The 13794-nt window shown below is 39.7% G+C and overlaps 1 protein-coding gene across 2 annotated transcripts in view; it reads right to left on the bottom strand.

The window, feature by feature from the left end:
• Positions 1-13794, bottom strand: part of il1rapl2 (interleukin 1 receptor accessory protein-like 2) — a 713182-nt gene that overhangs the window by 41778 nt on the left and 657610 nt on the right. For both annotated transcript variants that reach the window (XM_070553197.1, XM_070553198.1), the window contains exon 9: positions 1878-2023. In XM_070553197.1, the coding sequence (XP_070409298.1) occupies positions 1878-2023 (146 nt within the window). The remainder of the gene's footprint in view (positions 1-1877; positions 2024-13794) is intronic.

Here is a 13794-nt window from a genome sequence, read left to right as displayed (position 1 = left end):
TAACATTAATAGTTCATTCCAATAAGGGCCTATCGATGCTCTGAAAGGTGTAAAACAGAATATTCCAGAACCTGTAGGTAGGCCTACTTCCACCCCTGGACCCAACTGATGAAACGGTTCCAGTTTGGGCCCTTTTGACAAATCATTGCCAAGTTCTTTGTCATGTGGGCCACAAAGTTGCTGGTGAGGATCCTCAGTCATCCGACGATGTCTAGGAATTTGTGAAGAGGTCTTCCTATCAAGTGACTGTTTTCTAAAATAGTTTGTTTCCAAAGTTTGCCCCAGAAGTCAGTCAGACCCCAACAGACTCATCTACCTACAGGTACCGGCAAAGTTACCTGGATCTTGAGTGTTTCTATAAGTTTCATTACAATTGTTTCAGAAGAAGAAAAGTTCTTTAGCTAACGGAGTCAGGCAAAAGCTCTGTAGCCCACCTTTCCTCTTTTGGGCAGCAGGTGATTAAAATGTTTAAAACCTCTTTGAGGCTTCAAGAGCTTTGCTCTTAGGAATGAGTCTGACTCTTCTGAACACACACACACACACACACACACACACACACACACACACACACACACACGCACGCATGCACGCACGCACGCACACACGCACACACACACACACACACACACACATTAGGCTGTAAACTAATGAGAGCCTGATGAATCTCATCCTGACCCAGAGAGAGAGAGAGAGAGAGAGAGAGAGAGAGAGAGAGAGAGAGAGAGAGAGAGAGAGAGAGAGAGAGATCTTCACCGCTACCTCCCCCTCCTGCCAGCCCCATGACTTCTACAAGGTCTTCATCCCCTCAGCGTTTCCCCTCGGATGTTAGAGGTAACCGTGGCGATCCATCTACTCCTCCTGCGCGCTCACGTTTCTTTTTGTGTCTGGGTCGTGGCTTCTGACTCACACAGGTCCGTTCTCTCTGTTTGTCATATTGCTGCAAATGTTTTACAAAAGGAGGTGTGCCCTCATGCATATGCATTAACTACTGTTAATTATGTTATGTTTATTATGAGATCACTCATCTTTGCATCTTTTCCTTTGATGACTGAAACTCAGCTTTGGAAAAGCTTTTTCTCCCCCCAGATTAGTTGACAGCAGACCACATTTAAAGTCTTAATCGTCTCAAAGCTGTTCACATCCACAGATATTTATCAGGACATAAAAGTGGTGTTGGCTCCTGAGCCAGAGGAGGTTTCCTTGTTAACAAAATCATTAAGATGGCTGGGATTCATCCCAGGTAACTGGAGCAGACAGTGTTCTATGTTTAGCGAGTCATAGTAAAACATAAATACAAAGTGGAGCTTCATTTCTGTGAAAGCTTCAAAGCTTCTGAACGTGTCTCATTGCTGATCATTTTCAAGGAAATCTGGGTCTGATGGTCCGGGAGACACCTCTGTTGTCTTTTTGAGACTAAATTAAGGAACAAAACTGAGAGCATCATCACAAGATAGACAGGATTTGGTATCATGGGTTTATATCATTTAGTGTAAAACCAGAGGGATAAAAAATAAATGGGTCAAAAACACGATTTATTCATACTAGATCCAAACCCGGGCTCATGTCATTTGGTTTTCCAACTGGTATCAGATCAGTCTGGTGACACTCAGCTCCTGATCTCTACTGTTGACTTACTCTCTGGTTTTACGGCTTCATCAGGAGCTGGAAGCGGGTTCAAAGAGACTATCAACCAATGGGAACGTTGAGAGTTGAACAGACTGAAATTGGATCTTTCCAATAGACATCTGTTGTAGTTTTTGTCTAGATTTCAGTCACTGGTGCAGATAGTTGGATGGAAACAGAACTTGCAAAATGAAAACTCTTTTGCAGTATGTGTAGCTCTAATAGAAAAACAGCAAATATGAGGAGAAAAGTACCTTTTTTCTGCAGTATAGCACTGCCGCTACGCTTCCCTATGTGGTTTTCTACATAACAGGTATAGTTGGCCAGATCGGCTTCATCCACAGCATCAAACATCAAAGACAGCTGCACCTCCATCTCCCCTAAATGCTCCCTCAAGATCCTGGATGGACACAGACACAGATATTAATCACACAGATGAAAAACAAACATTCCATATTTATTGAAGAAGTCAGGTGAAGACAATGTCTGTGTGAGATAATGTGGGTCATGGTCCCAGTGCTGAAATGTCAAAAAAGCAAATATGTCTGACTGTAAAGGTGCATTAGGTAAGGATGACACCCTGTGGTCAAATTTGGGTACTGCAGTCCATGTTTCAAAACAAATGATCCCCTTGCTCATGTTTGTGAGTTTCCATGTTTGTGAGTTTCCATGTTTGTGAGTTTCAGGGCTGTTGCCAGTTACAGCTCAGCATCAGAAGATTAGATGACGGGTAAAACACAGTAACCCCTCCTTTCCGCCAGATGTTTGTAACGTAATAGATGTGTTTCAGACATGAGATAACAGCAAAAGCGTTCCACCCAGCTGGTCTCGTGAGGTCACAAAATCACAGCAAAATTGCAACACCACGTGTGATTTCGTAGTTCATGTAAAAACGAGCAAAAAGAAAGACGGCTGCATTTATCCATAAAGGTCTGTGGTTTATTTTCTGTTCTGTCTACCTTGGCTACAGGGGTTTCACAGGAAATGATGTACATTTCTTACTATTAAAGCAGCTGGAAATCTGTTTCTGGATGTTTTACACTGCTTTCGTGTTTGACTTCCTGTCTGGCCAGATCTGAACTGCGGAGTTTGACGTCTTCTGGAAGCTTAGCGTGTCAAAAACTAACTTGAAATGTAAGCAACGTATGTAACCCGTTCTTATGCTTCTGGGAGGTGTCCAAAATGTGACACTTCACGGCTGGTGGAAAGAAACCCGTCCACTATAATGGTGGTGAATTGCTGCGAAGCATATTCTGTAACCGCTTTGTGATGCTTTCACATCTGGTGGAAAGAGGTGATTGGTTCATACGTAGATAAACACATTTCATGGTAATATTAAGTTGTTTGTAAGATATTTTTACAGCAAACTATTTGCGTGTAATTCACCGTCAACAATGTTAGCTCTGCGTTGGCCTCTAGCCTTTGTTACCTGATATAAGAGTAAAACAAAAAGATGCTGTGGCTTCTTAGGGGTACAAGAAATAACTTCTGGGTTGCTCCTGTTTACTGGCTTTGGTTCTTTACAAAACACTGCTGTGTTATGCTGGATACATGCGTTGTAAAATGCCGGCTCTGCAGCGTTAGCTCAGTAACCCTGCGGACTCACAGTAAACAAAGTCTGTGTCCCTCGTAAAGTGAAAATGTGTAGTTTTGAACCAGTAATGTCTGGAAATATCCATTGAAATGCTGTTGTAAATGAATTAAAAGATACCCAGTTGTTGAAAAATATTGGCGGTTTCATAACATATAAGTATAAAACTCGTGTCTAAAATACATGGGAGCGGGTCTAAGACTCTGGGGGACACCATATTAGATGCCATGTTTCCCTCTACGGCAGCCCGTAACGACAAAATGCATTTACTGATTTGCAACAAACGTTCAGCATTAATAAACATTATTATTTTACAAATTTACCTCTTCACTCATTGCAAGTGATGAAAGGGAATATGACGTGCTTATCATTTTGCTGGAGGCTGCACTCCCAAGGATTTTTGACCCTAATGGCCATCTGTTGGTAAGGTCTTACTTGAACACAAAGATCATGCTGGCTTGCAATGATTTAGGTATGTACTGCCCCCTATCGCCAGGGTAATACACACTGTCACTTTAAGCCTTTTTATAAGGAGAAAAACTGACAAGATCCCAACCGCTGAGAATTAAATCTGTTTCAATGTAACCTTTCTTTCAGCAGTGATGTTTCAGGCATGATGGGTTTTCCTCTCCACTGTCACTACATGCTTTCTTAGTATGGGGATTGCTGTAAAGCAGGACTGTTTAATATTCCCTATTTAATTCCAGGCCTCGAGGGCAAATATCCAGCATGTTTTAGTGGTTTCTCTGCTCCAACACACTAGAATCAGTGGTTGAATCACCTGTGCAGCAGCTCATCAGGCTCTGCAGATGCCTGCTAATCCCCTGCTGATTGAAATCAGGTGTGATGAAGCAGCGTTAAAACTAAAATGTGCTGGATGCTGGACCTCCAGGCCTGGAACGGAATAGCCCTGCTTGATGCAGTCTGCTGGGTTTCTTTAGGAAACTTTCATCTAATTGGAATGATGAACTGAATTATTTTTTTTCTTCTTTATTTCATTTTTCATTTATTGACATTAAAATAAAAATACAAAAAAAAAGACTACAAGCCTAAATGAAAAAGGGGACAGAGAGAAGAAAAACTTATGTTATCTGCTCCTATTCAATGCACTGACAAGTAGGTTCAGTTGGAATAAAGTGCCATGAGATGACTCTTGTTGTTGATCTTTGCTAGATAAAAATTTGAATAAAATGATGGTTTTAAACAATATATTTAATATTTGATAAGGAAACAAAGGACCATTAAATAAAAACATTAAAAAAATCACAAGATTATCTCAAATATGCCTGGTAAAAACTGATCTAAAGACATGTTAATAAATAAACAACCCAAAAGAGCATCTAAAATGAAAAAATGCAAATAAATAAATCTAAATAAAAAGCAAGAGTGAGAAGTTTAGGATGGATGAGTTTGGCAGAGTTGTGGATCACATTTCTTGTAATTGGGCCAACTAAACCAGCAGAAAGAAAGAATTTGCAAATAATGAGAACAGCCAGTGCAGAATCGACACTCGTTTCCTCCTTGGTACGATTTGTGCTGGTTTGACTCTACTGTGACCTGCAGCAGTGAAAACCCACCAGCTACAAAACACAAAGCCTATACCCCCAGGATAACTGAAGCAGTCCAACCCTGACAGGCTGAGAGGAGGCTTGTGTTGTAATTTCATGTACTTCTGTTTGTAATTCTCTGTGTAAAAATACACTACTTTTCACTTAGGAGTCTTATCTAAGTGTTCAAGAGCAAATAAGTTAGACACACTTTCAGAACTTCAAACATCTAAACCCTCCTAATATTTATGTTTTCATAATAAAAACATCAAATCTGCAAGATGATGGTGATGAATAATCTCTGGTTGTGTTTTAACTGGCTCTCGTCTTATCTTTCAAACAGAACTTACCCTGTGAAGTCAGAAACCTCGGACACTACTCCACTAACCTGTGGGGTCCCACAAGGCTCAGTTCTGGGGCCTCTATTATTCTCCTTTCATATCTTTCCTTCAGCCACCATTGCCCAGTCTTTCCTGGACCTCTTCTATCACTTCTATGTTGATGACATTCAGCTGTACATGTCCTTCAAGCCCCACCAGTTTGACAAACTGGCCACCTTTGATCAGTGACTGAACCAGATCAGTAACTGGCTCTCCAGCAACTTCCTTGTTTTTAATGCCAACAAGACAGAGACCCTGATTGTTGCATCGCCCGACCTTCATTCAAACATCAAACTGCATCCTTCCAAGGACCCCTCCTACCCAGTCGATGTAGTCTGGTGTCTGTACCAGACCCTAAGTCCTTTGAGGACTGAAAGTGAGCAGCTGTAGAATTGGACGATCAAGTCAGATTCATTCTCACTCTTACCCTGTCACCTGACAACTGTCTGTTTAGCAACAGTGCTAAACAAAAGTTAAAACAAAATATGGGACCTGCCATACAAGCTAGCTACCTTTATCCCTTGTGAGACCCTAACTATAACTGCCAACAGGTCTGTCATTTCAGAAGACAATTTGGATGAATTAATATTTCTAGAATAAGGCTACAAACTGGAACTCTTAATGTTTCACTTAAAGTTTCTTTTCGGAGTATTTCTTGTATCCAATGGCACCATCTAGTGGCTAACAAGCATATCACACAATATTCTCTGGAACCGTTTTTTTAAGATGGGGACATCACGTTTCTAGTTCATAAATGTGCTTCTGTAGCTGACAAACAGAGCTAAAACACGTTGTTTTACAAGTGTATTTCTCATGTAATGTTGCGTTTTCATATATTTAGATTTTAAAGACTTACTTGTCTGTGAAAAGTTCATCAATTCTGCATCAGCCAAAGTATTAAATTAAATTAATTAAATTTGAACCATGTAAGCATATTTATGTTATCTGAAAATATTGTGTTGGATATTGTGCTGTTTCACCAAACATAAACCAATTCGTGGCATTAAAACCAAGTTATGTACTGAACCAAATGCTGAATGCGTTCCTCCACATGGTAACAAGGGGAGTGGGGCAAGCTGAAAGTTGAGGAGCAGGAGAGGAACAAAGTGAGTGAACATGAGTGGCAATGTGAACAAGAGCAGATGTATAAGATGGAACCAGGTTATGAAGAGCTTTGAATGTGATGAGAAGAATTTTGTACTTGATTGATTGTTGGATGGGAAGCCACTACATTTGTAGAAGGATGGGGGTGATTTGGAAGTGAACCAGGAGTGAATTTCTTGTAGACAGGGGGGCACAGAGGAAGGTGGAAGTGGGAATGAGGGTTTGGAAGAGAGGTAGAGCTGGGTGTCATCTGCATAGCAATGAATATGGAGGCTGTGTTTCCAAAAAATATAACCTAGCGGAAAAACAATAAATGATGAAAAGAAAGGGCCCCAGGACGGAGCCCTGGGGCACACCAGCAGAAACAGGGAATACATTTGATTTTTGTGACTATAGTTGCACAAAGTTGTCTAAAACATGTTCTTTGCATTAAATTGAAGTTTTACAAAAGTTATAACATCTAAAGAAACTTTAAATTGACCCTAAACGCAAAAAAACATCTCAGAAAAAGAAAGTGAAATAAAAGTTATTTGAATATAAATCAGGTGAAAAATCTTCTCAGCACCACTGACATGTTTGCATTTCCCTTAAACTAAAAACACAAATCAAACTAAGCAGAAATGCTGAAATGATAAATTCACTGAGAATGAAGGATCCATGATTTATGAAATGCTGAGTTGTAGAAATTCTAAGTAGCTGGACAGCAGTTAAGCTATGATACTGTTCTTATTTACAATTCAGAGTGTGCTTTTAGCATTTTATTCCCACTCAAAATAATTTAATTATTTAGATCTTGTGTTGACTTGCTTATAAATGAAGAGCCTTGAAGGTGCAGAGTGGAGAAAAGTTTCAAACTCTTGCCTTCCATGCAAATTCACAGCTTGATGTTTTCTCAGCTTTCGCTGCTCATAATGAAGTACAAATGTCAGCACTTCTCTTACATGTTGAAAAGAGTTGAGAAATGTGAGTCTGATGGAGCCCACGGGGTGGAAATAGACACTGTTCAAACATAAGAGACCGTCCAGGTCCAGAGTTTCAGCAGGAGGACCTTAAGAGCCTTACGGCCGGCAGATTATTATGCGCCACAGCGGGAGTTTGTCTGTAGCACTGTGATTATTAAATCTGAGATATGCCAGAGATGGTCCGACTGAAGGGTGTAGACTCATCAGCCTAACATTAATTTAACATCATGTGAAATTCCAAGTTCAAGTTTGAACAGTCTGATTAATGCGCATTGATTCTGTCATTATCTACACCGTGGTTTCCTGGAGGCTGTCAGAGACCAGTGACTGGATTAGAAGTACAATATGAAGGTGTAAAACTTCAGATGTAGTCCCAGAGACGCAGTCAGCTTTCCCTGTCACAGCTACTGTCAACTACTGTAGCGGACCTCTGACCCCACTGTGGAGAAGGGTGGAGGAACGGGATATCTCTTGCCAGGTTGAGCTGATATTAGTCATGGTAGAAAAGAAAGTCCTCACTCTTTTACTGTATCTGATCTGGTCTTAATCAGGTTCTACGAGGATTCAGATGTGTCCAAAACACACAACAGCCTAGAAGATTTTGGTGTACAGAAGAGTCCACGGTGGACTCGGTGACTGGTGTGAGCCCAAACCATCAGCCCCCACCACCGTGCTGACAGCTGTTAACAGCCGTTTGGGCTGGCATAATGTGACAAACGAGATGAATGTTTAACTTGTAAAGGTTTCAATCCAATGGCGGGAAAATAGTTTAAACTGTGCAATGTTGCAATGAAATCATGGTGAGCCATCTCACATAAGGCTCGTTATCCTAAGGTCAGAAACGCAACAATCCCAGAAAAACTGAGCCTTGTGTTGTTTGTTCTGTCTGTTTGAAAAATCTCAACGATTCATAAAAATAAAACCCAAGCTGTAACAGCCTAATGCTTATGAGTTTTCCTGTTTAAACATGACTGATGTACTCATATTAAACTTGGCATCAATGAAATATTTTGATGTGTGACTGAAACACTGCTTTAGGATGGTATGGTAGTAATAAAGCCAGCCCAGTTTCAGCAGGTCTAAGTCTACTTCAATTCAATTCAAATTCAAAGATACTTTATTAATCCCAGAGCCTTATGGAGGCAAATTAAATGAATCATTCTGTTGAATTTTTATTTTTTGAAACCTGGAGCTGGGGTAGAGCATGCACGTAGTGAGAAGCCGTAAAATTTTAAGTCAACACAGGGAGCTGGTTTTGACAAAAGCGGCTCTCTGCAAGTGACTTTTAGATTTCAGGATTCTTGTGCTGAACAGAATCAGAATCCTTTGTAAGAGAAATCCAGTCTGAACTTTCCGATAGCTTCACTACGATCTCAGACATTTTAAACCTTTATAAAGTCCACTTTAACCACACTTCAAACAGTACAAAAGAAGACCAAGAAAGTTGTATGACCTCAGTCTGGTCCAATGTGGGGTACTCGTTGTTCTCAGGCTCTGGTACTTCTTAAATTTAAAGAGCAACCGAAGGAAGGTCTTTCATTCTAGCTCGCATTTGATCAAAAAAGAACAGTCATGAATAAATTATAAACCTTTCTCATGTTTGAACTCACTATTTTGATATGTAAGTTAATTTGTCCAGAAAATGGAGAAAGTATTGAAAATGAGTGCCTAGCTAAACATTTTGATATCATTTAAAGTACTTGTGCTTTGGAAATATATCTTTTTGGAAAATCAGGATTTCCTTAAAGTTGGTAATATCTTCATCTACATGGTAAGACCTCAGCATGGTGCTTACTTTATAATTGAATTCAAAAACATTGTTTGAAACATGCATCATTAATGATTTTATTTCTACAAGCTGGTGTTCATAAATCCCCACAATTAAACGAGTGTTCATAAATAGAGTATAAAAATGATTGTTAGGGTTAGGGTTAGACATCTGTGCCATAGTAAAACAGACCCAGTAGTCTGTGTACATAAACTGTCTCTCTGCACTGTGATCCTCCATAGAAACCAAACCAGCTCCAGAGGTAGCCAGATGTTAGAATGTGTACAAGTACATTTACAAGTTGTAGCCTTAAAGGAGCAATGTATAAAGTTACAGTTTAAGTCCCATTAGTTGTCACACACACTGATGTGTGTGTGCGAAATTTGTTCTCCGCATTTGACCCATCCCTGGGGGAGCGGTGAGCTGCAGACACAGCGGCGCTCGGGAACCATTTGGTGGTTTAACCCCCCAATCCAACCCCTTAATGCTGAGTGTCAAGCAGGGAGGCATTGGGTCCCATTTTATCAAAGTCTTTGGTATGACCCGACCAGGAATCGAACCCTGATCTCCCAGTCTCAGGGCGGACACTCTACCACCAGGCCACTGAGCTAAACTGAAATAAGTGAAGTGAAATAATCACAAAACAGTCATGAAGGAAGGAAGGCCATACAGAAACAGATTTCATCGTCAGCCGGCTGGGGGGTTGTCAGTTGTTTTCCTTTAAAAAAACCTAAAGAGGACCATATTTACTGTTTACAATCTGTGAGCCTGTGAGGTTGCCAAGTATGCGCCGAGCTAACGCTGCAGTGTTAGCATTTGTAATTAACACCAGCAAAACGCTCCAGAGTTGTTTAAAGAACTGGAGCCGGTAAACAGGAGTGACCAAGAAATTATTTGTTATACCCCATGAAGCCAACATGTTTTATTTTGTTCAATTATCAATTGAAGCAGGCTAAAGGCTAACGTTGCGCTAACAATGCTAATGGTGAATTAGAAGCCAATAGCCAGCTCTGAAAATATCTCAAGCCACACTTTCAGTGACCAACCACTCAATAAAACAGTGAAATGTGTGTGTGAAATGAATAATGAGTCAGTCGTGGTGTTTGACCTCTTTTAATGACTCATTCAGGACTATAATAGCAAGCTAACAGCAAGATGAGAAACAACTACACTAACTAATGCCGGTGTCGGTACAAGATCTGCTCGGGTGCAAGATCGGCTCGGGGTCCTTCGACTGCCGATGACGTCAAAGTACGGCAAACCGACTCGGACAAAATACACTACACATCTATACTGTTGGAAAGAATTTAGCACTTTCGTTATTAAAATAATGTTTCTTAAGACGTAAGTTTGTGTTTATAATGGTATTTGTAAAATAAAACACTATATCTTATTCATAATGTTGAACTCCTCTTTGAGCACATCCCTTGAAGAATCATAGGTATTAGCAACACCTGTGAAATTGTATTTGCAGGAAAGAAGTGTGTCCCGTTTATTTAAGTATTTTGTGTTTAGAGTTTTTGACGTTTTGTCATAGACTGTAGCTGCTAGCCAAAACTCTGGAGTTAAAAGTTTTCTGGCTTTACTAAAAAACCTGTCTGTACTTATTTGATTGATGGTATTTTTACTTTCTATTAGACTCCAAATGTAATCATTTGGCACGTTTGTAATTCATAAATTGCAATGTAATCGGCGATATTAGCATTAGCATTCCTATGGGTTTTTCCATGTATATTAGCATTGCGCTAACCACTCGCTGCCAAATTGCAGCCTTTGAGATTAGAAAATCTCCTGGCTTTACTAAAATACCTGTCTGTACTTATTTGATTGATGGTATTTTTACTTTCTATAAGACTCCAAATGTAATCATTTGGAACGTTTGTAATTCATAATTTGTAATAATGTAATCGGCGATTTTAGCATTAGCATTCCTATGGGTTTTTCCATGTATATTAGCATTGCGCTAACCACTCGCTGCCAAATTGCAGCCTTTGAGATTAGAAAATCTCCTGGCTTTACTAAAATACCTGTCTGTTCTTATTTGATTGATGGTATTTTTACTTTCTATAAGACTCCAAATGTAATGGTTTGGCACGTTTGTACTTCATAATTTGTAATAATGTAATCGGCGATTTTAGCATTAGCATTCCTATGGGTTTTTCCATGTATATTAGCATTGCGCTAACCACTCGCTGCCAAATTGCAGCCTTTGAGATTAGAAAATCTCCTGGCTTTACTAAAATACCTGTCTGTACTTATTTGATTGATGGTATTTTTACTTTCTATAAGACTCCAAATGTAATCATTTGGAACGTTTGTAATTCATAATTTGTAATAATGTAATCGGCGATTTTAGCATTAGCATTCCTATGGGTTTTTCCATGTATATTAGCATTGCGCTAACCACTCGCTGCCAAATTGCAGCCTTTGAGATTAGAAAATCTCCTGGCTTTACTAAAATACCTGTCTGTTCTTATTTGATTGATGGTATTTTTACTTTCTATAAGACTCCAAATGTAATGGTTTGGCACGTTTGTACTTCATAATTTGTAATAATGTAATCGGCGATTTTAGCATTAGCATTCCTATGGGTTTTTCCATGTATATTAGCATTGCGCTAACCACTCGCTGCCAAATTGCAGCCTTTGAGATTAGAAAATCTCCTGGCTTTACTAAAATACCTGTCTGTTCTTATTTGATTGATGGTATTTTTACTTTCTATAAGACTCCAAATGTAATGGTTTGGCACGTTTGTACTTCATAATTTGTAATAATGTAATCGGCGATTTTAGCATTAGCATTCCTATGGGTTTTTCCATGTATATTAGCATTGCGCTAACCACTCGCTGCCAAATTGCAGCCTTTGAGATTAGAAAATCTCCTGGCTTTACTAAAATACCTGTCTGTACTTATTTGATTGATGGTATTTTTACTTTCTATAAGACTCCAAATGTAATGGTTTGGCACGTTTGTAATTCATAATTTGTAATAATGTAATCGGCGATTTTAGCATTAGCATTCCTATGGGTTTTTCCATGTATATTAGCATTGCGCTAACCACTCGCTGCCAAATTGCAGCCTTTGAGATTAGAAAATCTCCTTTTGTCACATCGCAATTTAATTGCACATGCAGTTAATCGTTCAGCCCTAATATACATGCAGCTCTATGCTAAAAGTGTATTTTCAAAGAGGTAATGATGGATTTCTTTGTAAAAGTTGTCCATCTTTCCAATAGAAAGATTTGCCTGGACCAACGTAACGTGATTACGTAATTCCGTAAGGTTCCTGTTCAGCCAATCAACTACTTAGACATCATCGGCAGTCGACGGACCCCGAGCCGATCTTGCACCCGAGCAGATCCTGTACCGACACCGGCTGAGGTTTATTATAACAAATGTAGTAAGTGATCGCTACCACTAACACCCAAGAGTGCTAACACCAATGTATTTATCTTCTTATATTGTTTACGACAACAGCTATGAAACTCAGAGTGGCAGTGACAAAATAACTTTTTGTTTATAAACGTGGGCTGCAGTAAACCCACAGGATGCCTTGTTGTTTGTGTGTGTGTGTGTGTGTGTGTGTGTGTGTGTGTGTGTGTGTGTGTGTGTGTGTGTGTTACACACACAGAACTGTTCTTTAGACTATGGTAAAACTGTTTGTTAGCTCACAGCTGGTGAAACAGTTCATTCCTTCCGAGACTCATACAAAGAAATTTCTGTTTTGTACTTTTTGAGATTTCATATTTTTTGGCCAAAAATTTTAAATCAAAATCGTTTTAATAAACGACAATGTCAGGTTCAGAGGAGGAGGAGTAGGACCCAATATGCAGAGCACCAGACGACATGAGGCGGGAGTAGTTGAAAATGGGAGTTTATCCAAAAACGATGGACAGGAAGACAAGCCAGGTATCAGGAAAACATGAACAAGTTCATGAGACATTAAACGTGCAGGAGTCTCAGGTTTTACACGGGGGAACAAAACATGCTGACAACAAACAATGAACCAACAAACACTGAGAGATAGGGCTTTTAAACAGAGAGGGAGGATATCAGAGGAACAGGTGACAGGTGTGAGGAGCGAATTCTAGAGGGAAGACAGGTGGCATAAATAAACTAAATGGGGAAAAGAACTGAGCAGGAGGGAAAATAAACAAAACCTTTAAAACACTGAATAACTAAACCTAAAGACTAAGGGCAAATATAGACAACTAATAACTAGAGGGATGAGGGGGAATAACACAAAATAAAATAGGAACTACCAGGGAGTGACTAGGAGGAAACATGAGGGAAGCCTAGAGAGAGCTGGGGAACAATGAGACACAGGAGGAGAACCTGGAGTGAGAACAGGAGGGGGCTGGGGACCAGAGGGACACAGAACATGACAGGCAAAGTATAAAAACACCTCAAAATAACGGTGTACTCTGACCCTTTTTGTATGGAAAAAAACAAACATATGAAAAAGTAAACAAATAAAAGAGAGACAGACTTAGTTAATAACGTGAAGGACAGAAAGTTGAGGGGACAAAGACATCTTTAGACATCAGCAGTCTCCTCGAACTCACTGGGTTTGTGTGAGACTGTGACATTAATGTTCCAGTGGTTGCCATGATGATCATGCAGGTTGTTCTAATGATATTTGATGCCCCGCAGACAACCAGTCTTTTCCCAATAGAGACCGGTGTAATTGGTCCCAACAGGGGAGAGAATGAATTCAATTAATCTTTATTATTAGGATTCATAATTTTTTGGGCAAGTTGAGAAGAACCCTGTCAGAAAACGCTAGTCGAGTCATAAATCAACAGAAACGAAAATTAGTC

The sequence above is a fragment of the Nothobranchius furzeri genome, chromosome 1 (assembly GCF_043380555.1).
Source record: "Nothobranchius furzeri strain GRZ-AD chromosome 1, NfurGRZ-RIMD1, whole genome shotgun sequence".
Classification (NCBI taxonomy): domain Eukaryota; kingdom Metazoa; phylum Chordata; class Actinopteri; order Cyprinodontiformes; family Nothobranchiidae; genus Nothobranchius; species Nothobranchius furzeri.
Note: the sequence above shows the minus strand (reverse complement) of the source record. Positions and strands in the feature narration are given on the sequence as shown.